This window comes from Eretmochelys imbricata, chromosome 1, assembly GCF_965152235.1.
Source record: "Eretmochelys imbricata isolate rEreImb1 chromosome 1, rEreImb1.hap1, whole genome shotgun sequence".
Taxonomy (NCBI): domain Eukaryota; kingdom Metazoa; phylum Chordata; order Testudines; family Cheloniidae; genus Eretmochelys; species Eretmochelys imbricata.
Window position 1 is genome coordinate 60582711 of NC_135572.1, and position 18023 is coordinate 60600733.

An 18023-nucleotide genomic window follows, 5' to 3' on the forward strand; every position below is an offset into this window, starting at 1 on the left:
CTTTAGCTGTGTGGGGAATGTAGCCAAACATACAAATTATCTGAAAACATACAAATTAAATATGTACAGATCACCTACCATTGTCACTGTCCCCTTCAGATGGGATACTGTAGCTATAGTTGTCCCATGTTTGAGCCTGTGTAAGTTTGTTGAAGGAGATAGGAGGAAGAGTGAGGGGTGGGTCTGTTGCAGGGGAGTGAGAGCCAGTCCAGATACAGTAGCATACAGACCAGGAAAAACCAAAGGGGTAGCACCATTTCATATATGGTATGAAGATTGCATGGCAATGAAGAAGATGCCATTCAAATTAATGATTATTATAAAATGTATAATTTTGGAAGAAAAGAATGAGAGATGGTGTACAGAATAAAAAGAATGAAAAATTAAATGTTAGTATTTGTAAATCATACATTATATGTGCAGTTAATGCTGTTAATCTTAACAAGATTACTACAACATAGCACTTTACATAATTATGAAGAAAAAGTACCCATAGATTTCATACTTTAGGCTAAGGAAAGGAAACCCTGACTCTGAACTGCTGGGTAAATTTATCAACAGCGCAGTTGCACAAGTAAAAACATAAACCAAGAAGAAAAACAGTAGGAAATAAACATGTTATATATTTCAGGTTTTCAGTGTTAGAAGAGCACTTTTTCCACAGAGTGGAATAAACACAGTTTAACAAAATTGTTAAGATTTTCCTGGGAAAGTTTTTATTTCAAAAATACCCATTTCTGTCCTGGACGTACTAGTAGTAGTTCATTAATCCTTTGGCTCTCCTTCTATCATGGAGAAAATCCCATGATCCTCCTGACTTTATTCCTTCCTTCTTCAGCTGTCATCTTCCAGCTCAAGCAGCACTATTTCTTCCCTCTCATTAACTTCTCATCCACAATCCTAGCCACCTATTTGCCCACCTTTGACACCCCAACTAAAGTCCTCCCCTCTTCTGCACTCTTTCCTCTTTGCACAAGATCTTCAGACTCTTTCAAAGAGAAGAATGGCAATGTAACCTCTCTCCTCAACACGGTCTTCCCTGCTACTCCTTTTTTCCTCCCTGTTTCTCCTCCTTTAGTTATCTATAACAAGGCTTCTCACCCGTGCTTCAAATCCCTCCACTAACCTCAGCGATCTCTTCCCTTTCACCTCCAACCTACAGTGTCCCATTCTCTCCCATGTTGATTACTAGAAATTTTACTCTCTAGCTTCCCCCAAACCCACACTGCCCCCCCCCACCCAATGGTCCTTACAAATCATAGCTGCTAAAGATCATCTTCTTTGCCCACCACTCTCACCACGTCATCCCCCTCTTTAAACCTTTTACTGGCTCCCTGTTTTCCACCATGTACAATTTAAGCTTTGGGCCCTGATTCTGAATGAGGTCTTTGGATGCTATTACATGTTGCCTTTTTGAATGCCAAACTGTAATCCTAATTCCATTTAAATAGGTGAGTTTACAGTACCTTATAGAAATCTGGATTAATTATAAACATGAAAATTAGCATTTAGATTTTAAAAAGGCAATGATTTATACCAGTTCAATGAAAACTTATTTTTTAAATATTAAAATGGAAAAAAGGCAAAAATAAATAAAGCCTCAGTAAAAAGCCTTGCCCCACTCCAAATAAAGCTACACATACTGAAAGAAAAAGAATTCACCCTTTCTGGAATCTGACAGGTTAACTAGAGTAATTAAAAATAATATCACAACTATCACCCTCTCTAAATCATTAGGTTTGGCTGCTCTTAGTGTTCTTTTCCTTAGAATTTGTGTGTTCCAAACCTCAGTTCACTCTGACTCCAGCTACTCCAAGCTCAGTTATATCCTGTGGGATAAGGAGCCAGCTGCATCAATGAGTCAGCAAAACCTACCTAACACACTTCAAGTAGGATCAACACCTGCTAAAACAGTATGGGTCTGAAGCAATATTGCCGCCACTGTCAGTCTCATTTGTTAAAAATGATTCTCATGAGCTTCCAAGTACACATACCAGCCAATTCACTTCCTGGGAAGAAATTTTAAATGTAACAATAAATGACAGGACGTAGAGTTACTATTTTTCTAACTAATGAAGAAGAGAAAAATAATTACTAATTGATTCTCAGTTACTCTTTGCAACTGACATAAAAAAAATGAGTTTCCAGCACATGTCAATGCAAACTACATCTGCTTTAATGTGCTAGGTAGGGCTACAAAAATGAAGGGACTTGATGCAGACGTGTATTTCAGAGTTTTGTTTCAATTAATGAACAGTCTATTCTTCATTTCCTGTGGAATTTCTACTGCAAAAGGCCTTGTATCTTGATTTTTTTTTTCAGTACTTAGTGTAGCTTGTGAGTACACAAGCATTGCTCCTCAGTTAGGAGGAGCCACTCTGTTCAGTAAAAGTCATGAAAGAAAAACTAAGTAAAAATGGCACAAAAGTAGAAATGAATAATTTTGAATACTGCAAAGGGTATGAGATGATGTGGGTACATCCAACCAAGTTCTGAGTAAAACTAAGGTTTTATAGTGAATGACATGGCAAGAAGTTTAGGAAATTCTCAAATTTATCTACAATAGCACCACGATTACTAATAGTGCTTCGATCTATTTGAAAAATCAAGAGTAAATCCATGAACTGTTCAGAGATATTCCTGCTCACAGTATGAAAGTGTTTCCAAGCAGCAGAATTATTGTTAAAAGGAAATTCATATTACTTATTTCTTTACAATATTTAGTCATGTTCAAATGTTTTTCCAATCACTCATGTGAATTAGAGAGATCCACTCTTCAAAAGTGTATATATAAGACAGACTAATTCAAAATGCACCGAGTTTCTCCTTTTAACTTCTGTATAGCAGTTTGACCCTTTTATTAAAAAAGGGTATACACCAAGAGGTCAGGATAGCATACTCATTACCTTTGAAAAACATTTTCTTTGGATACCTAATTAGGCATCATGTATGGATTTTTCCTCATGTTTTGGCGAGCCTTAAAATGTGGGTATAAAAAGAACTTTTACTCATGAACACAGATCTAGTATGGGCTGACAGAGAAATCTAAGTAACTGTGGTTTATCCTCTGGAAGCAGGCTTTGTGTATGTACTTCAAAAAGCTGGAATCACTACCAGAAGTCTAGTACTCTGTTTATTTTTACCTTTCCTAGAGACATAAATCACTGACACAGTGAAATAATATTAAATAGAAAGCAAAACATTAATTTTAAGTAGAATCAAATAGGGAAAATAAAATATACACTCTGAAGGGCATGTTTTGCTTGAAAGTCTGCCCCCTCATTTCTTCCCCTCTGGTATATTCTTTTCTATCACATCTTTCTTATTTCTGTTTTCAGAGCAAGATTTACAAATTCTTGCTTTTTCAGAGCAAGATTTACAAATTTTGGTTAGCATAATTTAAAACAAATCTTGCACTGTTATTAAAATAATTTGATCTGTTCCCATAAAATTTAAATTGTAGCAGTAAACTGCTAAAAATTAGTCTAAAGTTTTTTTAGGTTTTCTCCCACAAGGCCACATATTACTTAAATAAAAAAGCTATTAAACCTCAACTCTAAACTGAACTGAAATCTATAATACTAACTTTACAGGCTCATACAGCATGTTTGGATTCCAAGATCAGCTCTATGTCAATAAGGATGTAGGTAATTAAAAAGCAAACACTGTTTGGAAGGGTTTAGATTTGTACATTTGTACAAGCAAACACTGACTGGTGGAAGGGTTTAGATTTGTACATTCTTTGAGAAGAAAAAAAAGCTTGAAAAGTACGATGGCATTACCTGAAGAAATTAGAGATGTGTCAAGTCAACCAGTTTTGACTTGAAAAGGCAAATACACACAAGGTTCACTAATAGGGCAGGTGTCTTCACAGCTATACTATCTTCAGCTCTAATGTGTGGGTAAACTACATTAAAGGACTAGATTTAATGCCTGTATGAAGCACTTGCTTTTTGGGGGGAAATGGATAGGTGAGGTGGGTAATTTCCAAGGTGTCAAATTTCATTTGTAATGTTTCATCACAGCACGCTGGGTTACAGCGCATGATCAACTAAGGGCATGTCTTCACTGAAGGCTAAATCAGCGCTGCTGTGATCGATCCAGCAGGCATCAATTTAGCAGGTCTGATGAAGATGCGATAAGTTGATGGGAGAGCATTTCCCATCGACATAGCATGATGTAGATACCACTGTAAGTCTATCTAAGCTACGTTGACTTAAGGTATGTATCTTTACCTAAATAACAAGCGTAACTTAGGTCAACTTACTTCATTAGCATAGACCAGGCCACTCACACTAATGTTATATCATGGGAAAAGACATTGGGCCTGATTCTGATTTCACACCAGCATAATTCCATTGTTTGATCTAGTGCAAATCACGAGTAATCCAATTGAAACCCATGAAATGACACTTGCAAAACTGGTGTGAGCAAGCGTAAAGTAAAGCACTATGCAATAATGGGTTTCAGGTTGTCTGTTCAATATTATATGAAAAACAACTGAGACATAAGGGTTAAATTACTTAACATATATACAAAAGAGGAAGTCCTTTTTTTACACACTGAGTTGTCAGGAGTGGAGGGCATTGATATGTTGGCGTATATTTAAAATTAATTGAAGCAGTAAGGATACACAAGAATGTTTGTACTTTTCAGTTTGTTAAGCTGTTAAGCCTTGGTTCTGAACAAATCTAAAACTTTTGGGTATCCTGGTTAAGTTGCATACCTTTCCCATCATCTCAACTGAACAGGGAATTTAAATGCTCTCAATAATGATACCCATTTTGGTTCAACAACGTTTTCTTTGTTTCATTATCCCTTTTTTTTGCTTTAATAAATTCTAAGGGTACAATTTCTTATAATGCATTCAAATATGAAAATGTGCTGCTATTTCTGAAATATTTCATTACGAAAGCTACAGGCTTGTAGTGGCTTACCAGCATTCGATTAAAGGTATTAGTGGTGAAAAAAAAATACAATTACATTTTTAGGAAGCTGAAATAAATTTAAAAAAATCTAAACCATGATATACTTCAAAGACAATGTGAGAGGACTTCTAATATTGCATATTTCAGCAAACAAAAGATAAAAACGATGTCATCCTACATCTGATCCCATTTTAAAAAGAGATTGTTCATTCTTAATACCCTAGCAATTAAAATTAGTTAATATCAACACACTAATTAAACGTCAGTGATTATGCATTTAGCACATCACAAATTCATTCTGCTACAGACTGCAGCTATGTTAACACCTAATTTGATATTTATACATACTCCTATGGAAAAACTCATGAATATATTTTCAGAGCAATGCACAATAATTACCTGAATAAACCTAATTATCATATAAATTTATTTATTCACAGCTTTAAAATGTATCTCTGTATGTCAACCAGGTGAACATAGGATTTAAATTGATGCATCAGGCAGATATATGGCATTTTTATATATGAAAAAAATGAGGGATGAAAACTGATCCATATAAAATGTGCTGAAAAGTTAGTACTTCTACTGTACTTTTTTTCAGTGTTTTGGGGACAGTGTTTTTGCCTCCTTTCTTTCTAAATATATATCTATTGTAAGTGAACATTCACCACCAGTAAGCACAGGCTTAAGAAACTAAAAAGAGACTTGTTGATTCCTGTTGGATGGAGATAAGATAGAAGAAAACAAAGGTCCTTGAGTTTGCTGGAGAAGCAGCCCTCTTGTAATTTATTCTTTTTCACAATCTTACCTGATCGTGGCTTCAGGCCAAAAGGAGCGGTGTTGTTTGTAGTAGGAGATTGTGTGGGAGTTTTTTCCTTACTCTGTGTGTTTCAAGATAGATATGAGTAAGAAACTGTACATCTCAGCACAATTGTTTACCCAAAATATAGAGATTCAATCATGCAGCATTACAATTATTTCCCCCAAATTGTTAACATTATAGGCTCACATCCTGTAACCCTAATTCACTCTTTATTCCATCAAATCTCCTGGTGACTATAAAGGGGATTCTGACTGAGTAAGAACTGCAGGATTTGTCCCACTGTTCTAACTTCATCTGATTATTTTTCAGTTTTCTTTCATATCATCACTTTAATATTACACAAACATTTCACATGAACAATAATTCATCACTATAGTGCAAGATTTTAGAATGAATAAGAAAAAACACTCCTTCCTTATGTACATTCTTTCATTGCATTAATACACTTCCTTGCCTAACTGCTTTGCCTACTGTATTGTGAAATTCTTCGGAAGAAAAACCAGCTCAAATCCAAGCAAGAAAAACCTGAAAGGGGGATGTTACTTAGACACCTCAGAGCATCCTCCCCCTTGACCTTGACCTGGGTCTGCAGATCTATGCAGGAGGAAAGGAAGGAGTACAGCAGTGGGTAGAAGAATATGGAGGATAAACACTCTACCCTTCTGTACCATGGAGAGCTAAGACTGGAAAGATAGTACAGCACAGACTGTATTATCTTTCTGTGCCCACACAGACTCCATGGTGGGAATCAACCAGAAAAGGGGCTTCCTGGGGGAGCCACAGATTATAGGAGTCCCATCACCAAGGCTTTATTGGAGCTACAATGGCAGAAATTGGGCGCAAGTCTGTGGAGAGCAGGGAGCAGCCACAGTGCTCTCACCTGATTCGCTCACGGTCCACTGAATTTGTGAGCAATCCACACAGTTACATGGGGCAGCAGATGCTGCCTCCCCAACGGAACCATTAACAACAAATCTCCACAAGGAAAACCTCAAATGTTTCCTTTCCTTTAGCTTCCTCCTGAGAGTGCTTCCATGGAGGAGAATGGGGCCAAGGAAATAACTTTTCCTTCTGAAATCTACTATAAAGGGCCACTCTTGGCAGAATGTACTGTATTCAAGAAGAAGTCCCACTGAAATCAATGGGAGTTCTCGTGGGATAGGGTACTACTCAACACCAGGTGGCAGAATTTGGGAAAGTATAATGAAATAAAACAGAGGTATGCTCTTACCTATAATCAACATATATAATCAACATACTCTGCATTTCATCAGAAACACTTCCAGGAATGCATGTTTATGTTCAATTAAACACTAAGAAAAGGATCAAATTACAGAGGCTACAGCAAATGGAAATGGAAGACAATCACTTATCATTTTAACTCAAATGATGTTCAATTACCAACTTCATTCTTAACAGGTAGAAATAGTCAAAAATACACTGACATTGGACAATGTGTAAATCAAAAGTAAAATTTACATTATAGACACACACACAATACTAGTAGTATCTCACCTCATTGTGAGAACTGCGTCCTCCTATATTCCAGACAATCAGATCATTCTGCATGTTTGAATAGAAATAAAGTGGTTCAGTAAGTAAATTTATCACACAATAAAGAGCATTTTGTTGATAGGTAGATTCACACTGCCATAGAGAGAGATTTAGGGAACCTATGCCATTCTACCCATACTTTCATCAAGGAAAATTAGAGTGAATAGACTTAAAGTAAAAACTAAGTACAATCCTAAACTAATAGGAATAATATTTAGCATTTATATAATACTTTTCACCTTCAAAGACTAGTTAGCCTTTCAGTGAAACAATTCTTTTTCTTGAAGAACACATGTACACACTTCTATTCTTAAATGAGCTAGTGACATTCTCATTAAGTGCGCAAACTTTGAGTTTATTAAATTTTCCTCAGTTAGAACAGAAATTTTCCTAATTTAGAATAGAAATAAAAGAAATTTGTAGACTTTTAGAAATAATCTAGCACGTAAGTTGGTTATTATATTTGTTTCACAAGTTATAACATTTTAATATATGGTTCCTGCGTGGAGAGGTCAATATTTCAGGGTGTTCTATGGAGTTCATAATTTAAACAAAAAGAAAAGGAGTACTTGTGGCATTTTAGAGACTAACCAATTTATTTGAGCATAAGCTTTCGTGAGCTACAGCTCACTTCATCGGATGCATACTGTGGAAACTGCAGAAGACATTATATACACAGAGACCATGAAACAATACCTCCTCCCACCCCACTCTCCTGCTGGTAATAGCTTATCTAAAGTGATCACTCTCCTTAAAATGCTGGTGGCTGAACTTTGTGACTTTGTCCTTACCCATAACTATTTTACATTTGGGGACAATGTATATCTTCAGATCAGCGGCACTGCTATGGGTACCCACATGGCCCCACAGTATGACAACATTTTTATGGCTGATTTAGAACAACGCTTCCTCAACTCTCGTCCCCTAATGCCCCTACTCTACTTGCGCTATATTGATGACATCTTCATCATCTGGACCCATGGAAAAGAAGCCCTTGAGGAATTCCAACATGATTTCAACAATTTCCATCCCACCATCAACCTCAGCCTGGTCCAGTCCACACAAGAGATCCACTTCCTGGACACTACAGTGCTTGGGGGGGAGGGATAGCTCAGTGGTTTGAGTATTGGCCTGCTAAACCCAGGGTTGTGAGTTCAATCCTTGAGGGGGCCATTTAGGGATCTGGGGCAAAAATTGGGGATTGGTCCTGCTTTGAGCAGGGGGTTGGACTAGATGACCTCCTGAGGTCCCTTCCAACCCTGATATTCTATGATTCTATAATTCTAATAAACAATGGTCACATAAACACTACCCTATACTGGAAACCTACTGACTGCTATGCCTACCTACATGCCTCCAGCTTTCACCCTGACCACACCACACGATCCATCGTCTACAGCCAAGCTCTGCGATACAACCGCATTTGCTCCAACCCCTCAGACAGAGACAAACACCTACAAGATCTCTATCAAGCATTCTTACAACTACAATACCCACCTGCGGAAGTGAAGAAATAGATTGATAGAGCCAGAAGAGTACCCAGAAGTCACCTACTACAGGACAGGCCTAACAAAGAAAATAACAGAACGCCACTAGCCATCACCTTCAACCCCCAACTAAAACCGCTCCAACGCATTATTAAGGATCTACAACCTATCCTGAAGGATGACCCAACACTCTCACAAATCTTTGGAGACAGGCCAGTCCTTGCCTACAGACAGCCCCCCAACCTGAAGCAAATACTCACCAACAACCACATACCACACAACAGAACCACTAACCCAGGAACCTATCCTTGCAACAAAGCCCGTTGCCAACTGTGCCCACATATCTATTCAGGGGACACCATCACAGAGCCTAATAACATCAGCCACACTATCAGAGGCTCGTTCACCTGCACATCCACCAATGTGATATATGCCATCATGTGCCAGCAATGCCCCTCTGCCATGCACGTTGGTCAAAATGGACAGTCTCTACGCAAAAGAATAAATGGACACAAATCAGATGTCAAGAATTATAACATTCATAAACCAGTCGGAGAACACTTCAATCTCTCTGGTCACGCAATTACAGACATGAAGGTCGCTATCTTACAACAAAAAAACTTCAAATCCAGACTCCAGCGAGAAACTGCTGAATTGGAATTCATTTGCAAATTGGATACTATTAATTTAGGCTTAAATAGAGACTGGGAGTGGCTAAGTCATTATGCAAGGTAGCCTATTTCCCCTTGTTTTTTCCTACCCCCCCCCCCCCCGACGTTCTGTTCAAACTTGGATTTATGCTGGAAACGGCCCACCTTGATTATCATACACATTGTAAGGAGAGTGGTCAGTTTGGATGAGCTATTACCAGCAGGAGAGTGAGTTTGTGTGTGTATGGGGGTGGGGGGGTAAGAAAACCTGGATTTGTGCTGGAAATGGCCCACCTTGATTATCATGCACATTGTAGGGAGAGTGGTCACTTTGGATAAGCTATTACCAGCAAGAGAGTGAGTTTGTGTGTGTTTGGGGGGGAGAAAACCTGGATTTGTGCTGGAAATGGCCCACCTTGATTATCATACACATTGTAAAGACAGTGGTCACTTTGGATGGGCTATTACCAGCAGGAGAGTGATAAATTGGTTAGTCTCTAAGGTGCCACAAGTACTCCTTTTCTTTTTGCGAATACAGAGTAACACGGCTGTTACTCTGAAACCTGTCATAATTTAAACAAGCACCAAACAAAACTATTTTAATATAGATTTAAAGATTTACCAGGAGTCAGTTCTACAATAATGGTACAACTTAACTTTTGCCACTTCTTTAAACAGGATCAGACTGACAATGTATGCTGCATATTTCACAACATGACTTACAAGTACTAACATATCATTTATATGTAAGCCAGTGGGCAGATACACCAGTTATGGAAGGTAAAATAAAGGCCAAACCACAGTTCAATGCAACACCTTTTCCTCAGGGCCAGCTTTATTACTGCAAAAAAGTTTTGGAACAAACAAAGCAATGCAGAACACTTGGCCCCAACCACTAAGACTGCTTCCAACTTTCAGCAAGCTGGGATGGGAGAAGACACACCCTTCCCCACTGCATAGGCTTTCCTGTGTACCTCCTAGGGCTCCTGCCAAGTCTTCATGAAAGGACTTCCCTCAGGGTTTTAATCAACCCTCATCTTCTCTAGACTGAATAAGAGCACTCTAAGTCAGTAGATCCCTCTTCATCATGTGTCCTGCCTGGAGACGACAGCTTTCATCAACCCCACAGCTAAAGGGGTCTAAGTCCATAACAGACATCCTGGCACTACCTGCTCAACAGGCCAGATATGTTACAGTATATAATAATCATGCTATATCAAAAAAGTCACTTTTATAACACTGATGAAAAACGGTACTCATGCAGCCCTGACAGGGAAAAATGCTGAGGGGAAAATCTTCTCTAACTGCTCATGAGTAAGGCTGCAAATCTTTCATGGAGGTCATGGAAAGTCACGGATTCCATGACTTTCTGGGACCTCCGTGACTTCCGCAGCTGCAGCAGCTAACCACAGGACCACCCTGCTGGGGCTGCTCTGGGTCCAGTTGCACCGGCTGCTGCTCCAGTGGCCCCAGACAACGGGTCCCAGGTGCTGGCCCAGAGCAGTGGCTCAGGAGCAACAGTGGCGCCGCAGGCCACCCCTAGCCTGGCGTGGGAGCGGTAGGGCCCCAGGATGCCCCCTCCCAGCACACATGGTGGTGGCGGGGCCCTGGGCTGCCCCCCCACCCGGAGAAGCAGCGATGGCAGGGCCCCAGGTGGGCCCCCCCTGAAGCAGGTAGAATTTAGTTAGGGATATTTTTACTAAAAGTCACTGACAGGTCACTGGCCGTGACTTTTTGGTTATTGCCCGTGTGCTATCGGTGACATTTACTAACAATACCCGTGACTAAATCGTAGCCTTACGCATGAGGCACAGACACACACACACAACCTACAGTGAAATGGACAAGTGCAATCACTCAAAAAAGAAATTCAAGATACACAATTAGAGATTCTGGATACACAGAAGATATTAAAGGAATTAGCAAATTAATTGTATGTGGAATGATATATGACTATATTCTCTGTGGCTTGTTGCAAGGACACTGTCAAAATCAAGGTTCAAGATAATAAATATCAACAAAAATTCACAGGTTTCAGACATCTTAAATTTTGATGACTACAACACATTCAAAAACCAAGATATCTTGAAGATTAATAATTACTTCAACGTGTAAATAGTTTTTTTCTTGTAAAATTAAACTTTTGTGTTTTAAACACTATTGTTTACAATAGCCTAATAACACATATATCTTGAAGAAATATTTTTTCAACTTTATTGAAGGGCCAAATCCTGCTAGGTGTTGTGTCCTCTCTTTTCCTACAAAATTAAAGTCACTGTATTTTACAAAATCTCCATTATAAATGTCTCCTGCTATGCTGAATTTCAATACACCAGTTCCTCTCCCCCAGGAGCTAATTCTTATTTATTTTTATTCTAGAGCCAAATCCTTAAAAGATTAATAGCAGTGCTCCCGTAGGGTCTGTATTGAGACCTGTGCTGTTCAACATATTCATAAATGATCTGGACAAAGAGGGTAAACAGTGAGGTGGCAAATTTGCAGATGATACAAAATTACTCAAAATAGTTAAGTCCAAAGCTGACTGAAGAGTTACAAAGGGATCTCATTGAACTATGCGACTGGATGATAAAATGGCAGATAAAATTCAATGTTGATAAATGCAAAGTAATGTACATTGGAATATATAATCCCAACTATACATATAAAATCATGGGGTCTAAATTAGCTGTTACCACTCAAAAAAGAGATCTTGAAGTCATCGTGGATAGTTCTCTGAAAACATCTGCTCAATGTGCAGAAACAATCAAAAAAGCTAACAGAGTGCTAGGAACCATTAGGAAAGAGAGAGAGATAAAACAAATTATGATAATGTCACCATATAAATCCACCATACACCCAAACCTGGAATATTGAGTGCAGTTCTGATAGTCCCATTTCAAAAGAGATATATTAGAATTGAAGAGGTGCAGAGAAAGGCAACAAAAATGATTAAGGGCATGGAACAGCTTTTTGACGAGAAGAGATACAGACCGGGACTGTTCATCTTAAAAAAAAGATGACTAAGGGGGATATGGTAGAGTTCTATACATTCATGAATGGTAATGGAGAAAGGGAATAGGGAAGTGTTATTAACCCCTTCACATAACATAAGAACTAGGGGTCACCAAATGACATTAATAGGCAGAAGGTTTAAAACAAACCAAATGAAGTATTTCTTCACACAGTGCAAAGTCAACCCATGACATTCATTGCCAGGGGATATTGTGAAGGCCAAAACTATAAAAGGGTTAAAAATGAATTAGGTAAATTCATGGAGGATAGGTCCATTAATGCTATTAGCCAAGAAGGCAGAGATGCCACCCCATGCTATGGGTTTCCCTAAACCACCAACTGCCAGAAGGTGGGACTGGAAGACAGGGGAGGGGTCACTTGAAATTATCCTGCTCTTTCATTCCCTCAAGCAACTGGCACTGGCCACTGTCAGAGACAGGATACTTCGCTAGATAGACCACTGGTCTGACTCACTATGGCCGTTGTTATGTTCATGGTAAGGCATAAACCCCCAGAGTAGTCATGTTTTATCCTATAGAACAATAGTTCTACTTGCACACCAACGAATAGGATAACATTCTTTGGAATCCCTTTTCAAGGTCCTAGGACTAGATAAATATGTTGTACCCAGGCTCCTCCATACCTGACTCAGTAGTTGCTTCTCATCCTGCTCACATGCTATTTTGGCTTCAGTCTTGGTTTTCTCTATAATCAATTCTCTCCTCTTCTGAAATTCTAGTTCCTCCTCAGCATTTTCATTCTGCAATGTACACATCTGTTGAGACTTTATGCACACTGCTGGGGATCAGAAACAAATACCCAACTTTTTCTTAACACACTATAACAAGTAGTTTTGTACAAATACTGTGAAGAGCAATCCCACAGTGGTAGTGAACAGTGGAATGATAGGGTAGGAAGAAAAACAAACAAGAGTGCATTTAGCGAAGGGCTGCAGACTGTTCATCTATTTTTATGGCCATTACAATACTTGAAGTATTTGGCTCAATGGGACAATTGCAGGCAGATTTATGATTGCAGCAACAAGCATAGTCGCCACAGTGAAGGCAAAGGACTACAGAGATTAAAAATAACTAAATCTCTGTACATTAAAAAAGTCCTTTTGAGCTATTTAAAAAATTTGTGAAAGCAAAATTAATTTTACAAAATGATATGCGAAATTTTGAAAATAACTGCAGCTACATTTTTCTCTTGCAGACCACTAAACTTTGTTCATTTACTGGTCCAATAGCTAATGTAATTGGTGACCCATTTTCAGTGTCTCTCTTGGATCTTTTGTAATACAGTGACAACGTACCTGATAGATAGGAGCCTCCTCCATCTGCATTTGGCCACTGTATGTGGATATACAAAACACAACAATTAAATTCTGAAGTGTAGAATCTTGAATATGAAATTTAGCAAATCCATTATTTTTCTGAAAAAGGAATATAAACACACTTTACTGTAGACTCCTGTAATTCTAAATCTGTTGCTGGTTCCATGGGATACAGATTCACACCACTGCTCTCTGTAATATCCATGCTTAATCTGTAAGGTTTGAAATAAAAACAATGCACTGGGGTATATCTTTGATGAACGTTCTATTAAGTATTTAATTTTTAAAAATGGGTATATTAAATGATGGTTTTCTTCTAACTTGTTCAACTACTTACAACTCCCCATCTACACACCACTCACTTCAGTACCCAAATGCAAGACTACAATATTAAACCTTGGTTAGTAGGTTATACAAATTTTTATTCAACTGTACATACGCAAATCCAACAGAATACTAGTTCCCATTATTCTTTAGAAGTGGGTTGGAACTGCCAAAAATAGCAAAATACCAACTGGGAAAATAGTGCAACTTGCTCTTTACTGTTCAGACTATAGATATGTAATTAAGCACATCTTAAAATCACAAAGAAAAAGAATAACCTACATATTTTATTTTCTACATTTCTCTTTACTGGTTTTGTATATATGTACAGCATGATTGGCTATCCTGAACAGCAGTATTTGAAATAAATGGCCCATCTGAATATTCACAGACGTGAGTATTGCAAATATATTTGCTTCATAACATATATTCAGAATAAGAAACCTAGTTAAACTGAAATATTAAAACAACAATTCATTACATTTTTAAATGTCTCTTCTTGGTTTGGTAGGGGAAAGGAGATGTGTACTGTTATGGGTTACAGCACTGAGTAATTAAGTGACAAACAAGACCTTCTCGTAGTTATGATTAATTAACACATTTTTTAAACTTTTTTTTTTTTTTAAATAGCAACGCTTGTTCCAACTGAAAGAGAACGCCTCAGGTGAGGTGCAGAAGCAATGCCACTTGAAATGTTGAATTTACTGAATCCAGAACTAATATGAACAAACTTTTCTAACTGGCAAGCTTATTTCTCTTTTACAAAGTAAAAACATCTGCTTTACCTATTTCAAAACTAACAAACATTTCTAGAGAGACAACTGTCCAGCACGAGCTAAAGTAAATTCATCTTCTGAACTAAAAGGGGAAATATTTTCAAAGTGAGCAGGCAATACATTCACTAGAACAACTGAAAAAACTGATCCTTTGTTCATTCACAAAGGGCCTGCTCCTACTCCCACTGGGCAATTGCAAGTATAGACTGGGGATTATATTCTTTTTCTAATGCATCCCTAGAAAAAGTTTAAATTAGGCTATACAAAGCATCAGAAAAACCATTGTGGGGAACAGTTCTGTACAACTAGATGGCTGGATTAATTAGCTTTTCTTCATCTATGTTTTCTATTACATTTACAGTTCCTGTTAACACAGTGGTTCCCAAACTGTGGGGTGCACCACCTTAAGGGGGTGTAGAGGAATGTTTGGGGGGGGGCGTGACAGGGCCAGCCCCCACAGAGCGTGGGGAGGCACCATGCAGCCCCACTCTGTCCCCTGCCCACCTCTGGTCCCAGCTGCAGCTCCGTTCCCAGCCCAGCTCTCGCCCCAGCTGCAACTCCACTGTACCCCCTGCTCTGGCCACAGCTCCACTCTGCCCCTGGCTCTGTCCCCAGCCCCAGCTCTGCCCCCAAGCCCCAGCTGCTCCCCCAAGCTTCTCTGTTGAGCCAACTGTGCAGTAATGAAGGGGGGGAGGGGCATGGACAGATTCTATTTCCGGTAAGGGTGGGGAGATAGCGACAGAAAAGTTTGGACACCACTGTGTTAACATCATGGGAATCTAGTGCATACTATCCAGGGAAGATTATATCTAAGCTACTCTTAGTCAAAAGGTCACATAACAATTAATTTTCTTTTTTATTAGCTTGTCAAATTAAGAACATCTGATAACCCATTCCTGAAGAACACCTTGTATGCTAACAAATAACTTCAACAGACAAACATACTTTAATCAGAACATTCAGGTGACTGAATGACAGATGCAGGGATAAATTTAAATGTCAGGCCACAACTTTATTAATTTAACATGGAATAGGGGGGCTATGCACCACCCCCTGCTTTCACATACCAGACATTTAACTGGTTCCATTGTGGTGATACAAAACTCCCACCTTATAACCAATAACTCAGGTTAGACCCTTCTCAAACTGCCCCTAGGACTCTCCTCACTTCGGAATCCTCTCTACTGCTCCCTGAATACTTCAGGTGGCCCCATCTCCTATAGGCATGAGGTCAACTAGTGAAACCCCATGTCTCATTTATTTCTGGGAGCTGACCCTTTTAGCATTTACCTACTAGTTGCGACAAACTAGCCAACCGTACCTTTCCTAATGTTAAGCTTTCAAGTTCTATTGCTTTCAACCTAATTCAGCCTCCATAACACTATGACAAAGATTTAAAAAAAAACAAAAACCCACTCAGTCAATTTGACCCAATGGGAAAAATTCTCCCTCATCCCAAAACAGACAATTAGACAGTCCAGAAGTATGCTGAAAATACAACTCCTATGCTACAACTAAAGGGAAGGGGGGCAGGGCAGCTAACAAGTATAAGAAGCTATTGAAAAGCTTGGAAAAGTTTAAATGGTGGGAGGGGTATGTAAGAGCCAGTCAGCCAGCCCAGTCCCCTCACCCTCAGGCAATGGAAAGGTGAAGGATCCGAAGAGGAGGAGAAGCCAGACCCATCTTGCAAACTGTGCATTCTTGCATCCCCCATGCCCTTCCAGGCACCATGCCATATCCCCTGCTGTCTAGTTAACATCCCACATCGCATTCATGCAGGGCAGAAGGCATTTAGTCATGGAAAAAAAAAAAAAAAAAAAAAGAGTGAGAGAGCATTTTTTGACTTTGATCCTCACAGAATTTCCCATACAATGTATTACTTACAACAGGAGACCCTCTGATATGAGCATACCTGTTGGGATCTTGCAGCAAATCTACTGCTTCTTTTAAATGATCTATCATGGCTATATCAATACTTTGCTTATTTGATGTATTCGTTCTACGGTAGGAAACAAAGACACTAGGGTGAGTATCAAAGGAGTTAGAATTTAAATCAATGGGCAATATTTTCAAATTGGCTATTTAAATTGTATTGCAAAACCCTGCATTTGTGCCAATTAATATACAGATGTAGGATTTGGCAATTTTCGTGTGGAAACTAGGAAGTCAGTTTAGAAGCCGATGAACTAAATAGTTATTCCACCATCTATCATTTCAATCAATTTAAACAGCCTGACTTCCGACGCTGAAATAAATTTAATTACCAACAATTTTTTCCCTTGATTAATAAAGTTTATTGTTCTAGTATGAGGGAGACACTGGCAGGTTTTAAAATAGCATTTTACCCTTTAGTTTTCAATGTTTGTAGTGCTTTTAAAAGCTTTAAAAGCACCTAATTTTTGTTTATTCTTTTGGCAACTACTGATTTTTTTTTCATTTGAACTTTTGGCAAAGCAGAAACAAACACTGCTGCTTTGCTTAGCAAACCCTTCAATTAACAGTTTCCTTTCATTGTAACTTATCTGTTTCATGTATGTTCATCGACTGACAGTTGTCAGCACCAGTCTTGAAACAGTGGTTTTGAATTCACTATTATTACAAGGCCAGGAAAGTGTGTTAAAACATACACACACACACCCCCTAGGTTTCAGCATTTTTCCAATCAAATTATAACATTTTTATCATAGGTCAAACTTTGGCCTTAAAAAGGTTGACACAGCCCTTTTACAAATACTATTAGCAGATGTAATGTCAGTGTCTAGTTGAACAACACCTGCCCTCTCCTTAAATATAATACAGTATTACAGCATTTTAATATAATTTTCACTGTGTTAATCAATGCACTAAAAATACCAAAATGCAGACAAATTCTATTGTTATATAAATGTTATGCTTCCTTGTATACAAAACAAGAAGCTGGTAAGGAAATACTCAAAAGGCAAATTAAATTTAGGTCACCTAAAATTGATAACCAATATTATTTCATTATGTACATAAATGAATACTTACATTCCTTCTGTTTGCCAGTGTGCATCTTCTTCTATTCGCAATAATTCATCACATTCTGCCTCTCTGCCCTGTGAACAGACATTATAATGAACATTAGGACAGAAATTTGCTATTAAAGTAGACA

The 18023-nt window shown here is 38.5% G+C and overlaps 1 protein-coding gene across 8 annotated transcripts in view; it reads right to left on the bottom strand.

Moving 5' to 3' along the window:
• LRCH1 (leucine rich repeats and calponin homology domain containing 1) overlaps positions 1–18023 on the bottom strand; it is a 237738-nt gene that overhangs the window by 44489 nt on the left and 175226 nt on the right. For 6 of the 8 annotated variants that reach the window (XR_013345476.1, XR_013345473.1, XR_013345472.1 and 3 more), the window contains 7 exons: positions 17900–17967; positions 16803–16889; positions 13913–14002; positions 13770–13806; positions 13098–13214; positions 7267–7314; positions 5737–5809 (listed from right to left, as the gene is read on the bottom strand). Coding sequence is in view for 3 of the 8 variants with exons in the window: in XM_077811513.1 (XP_077667639.1) it covers positions 5737–5809; positions 7267–7314; positions 13098–13214; positions 13770–13806; positions 13913–14002; positions 16803–16889; positions 17900–17967 (520 nt within the window). In the remaining 5 variants the exon portion in view is untranslated. The remainder of the gene's footprint in view (positions 1–5736; positions 5810–7266; positions 7315–13097; positions 13215–13769; positions 13807–13912; positions 14003–16802; positions 16890–17899; positions 17968–18023) is intronic. The other 2 variants (XR_013345474.1, XR_013345475.1) reach the window with 2 other exon arrangements.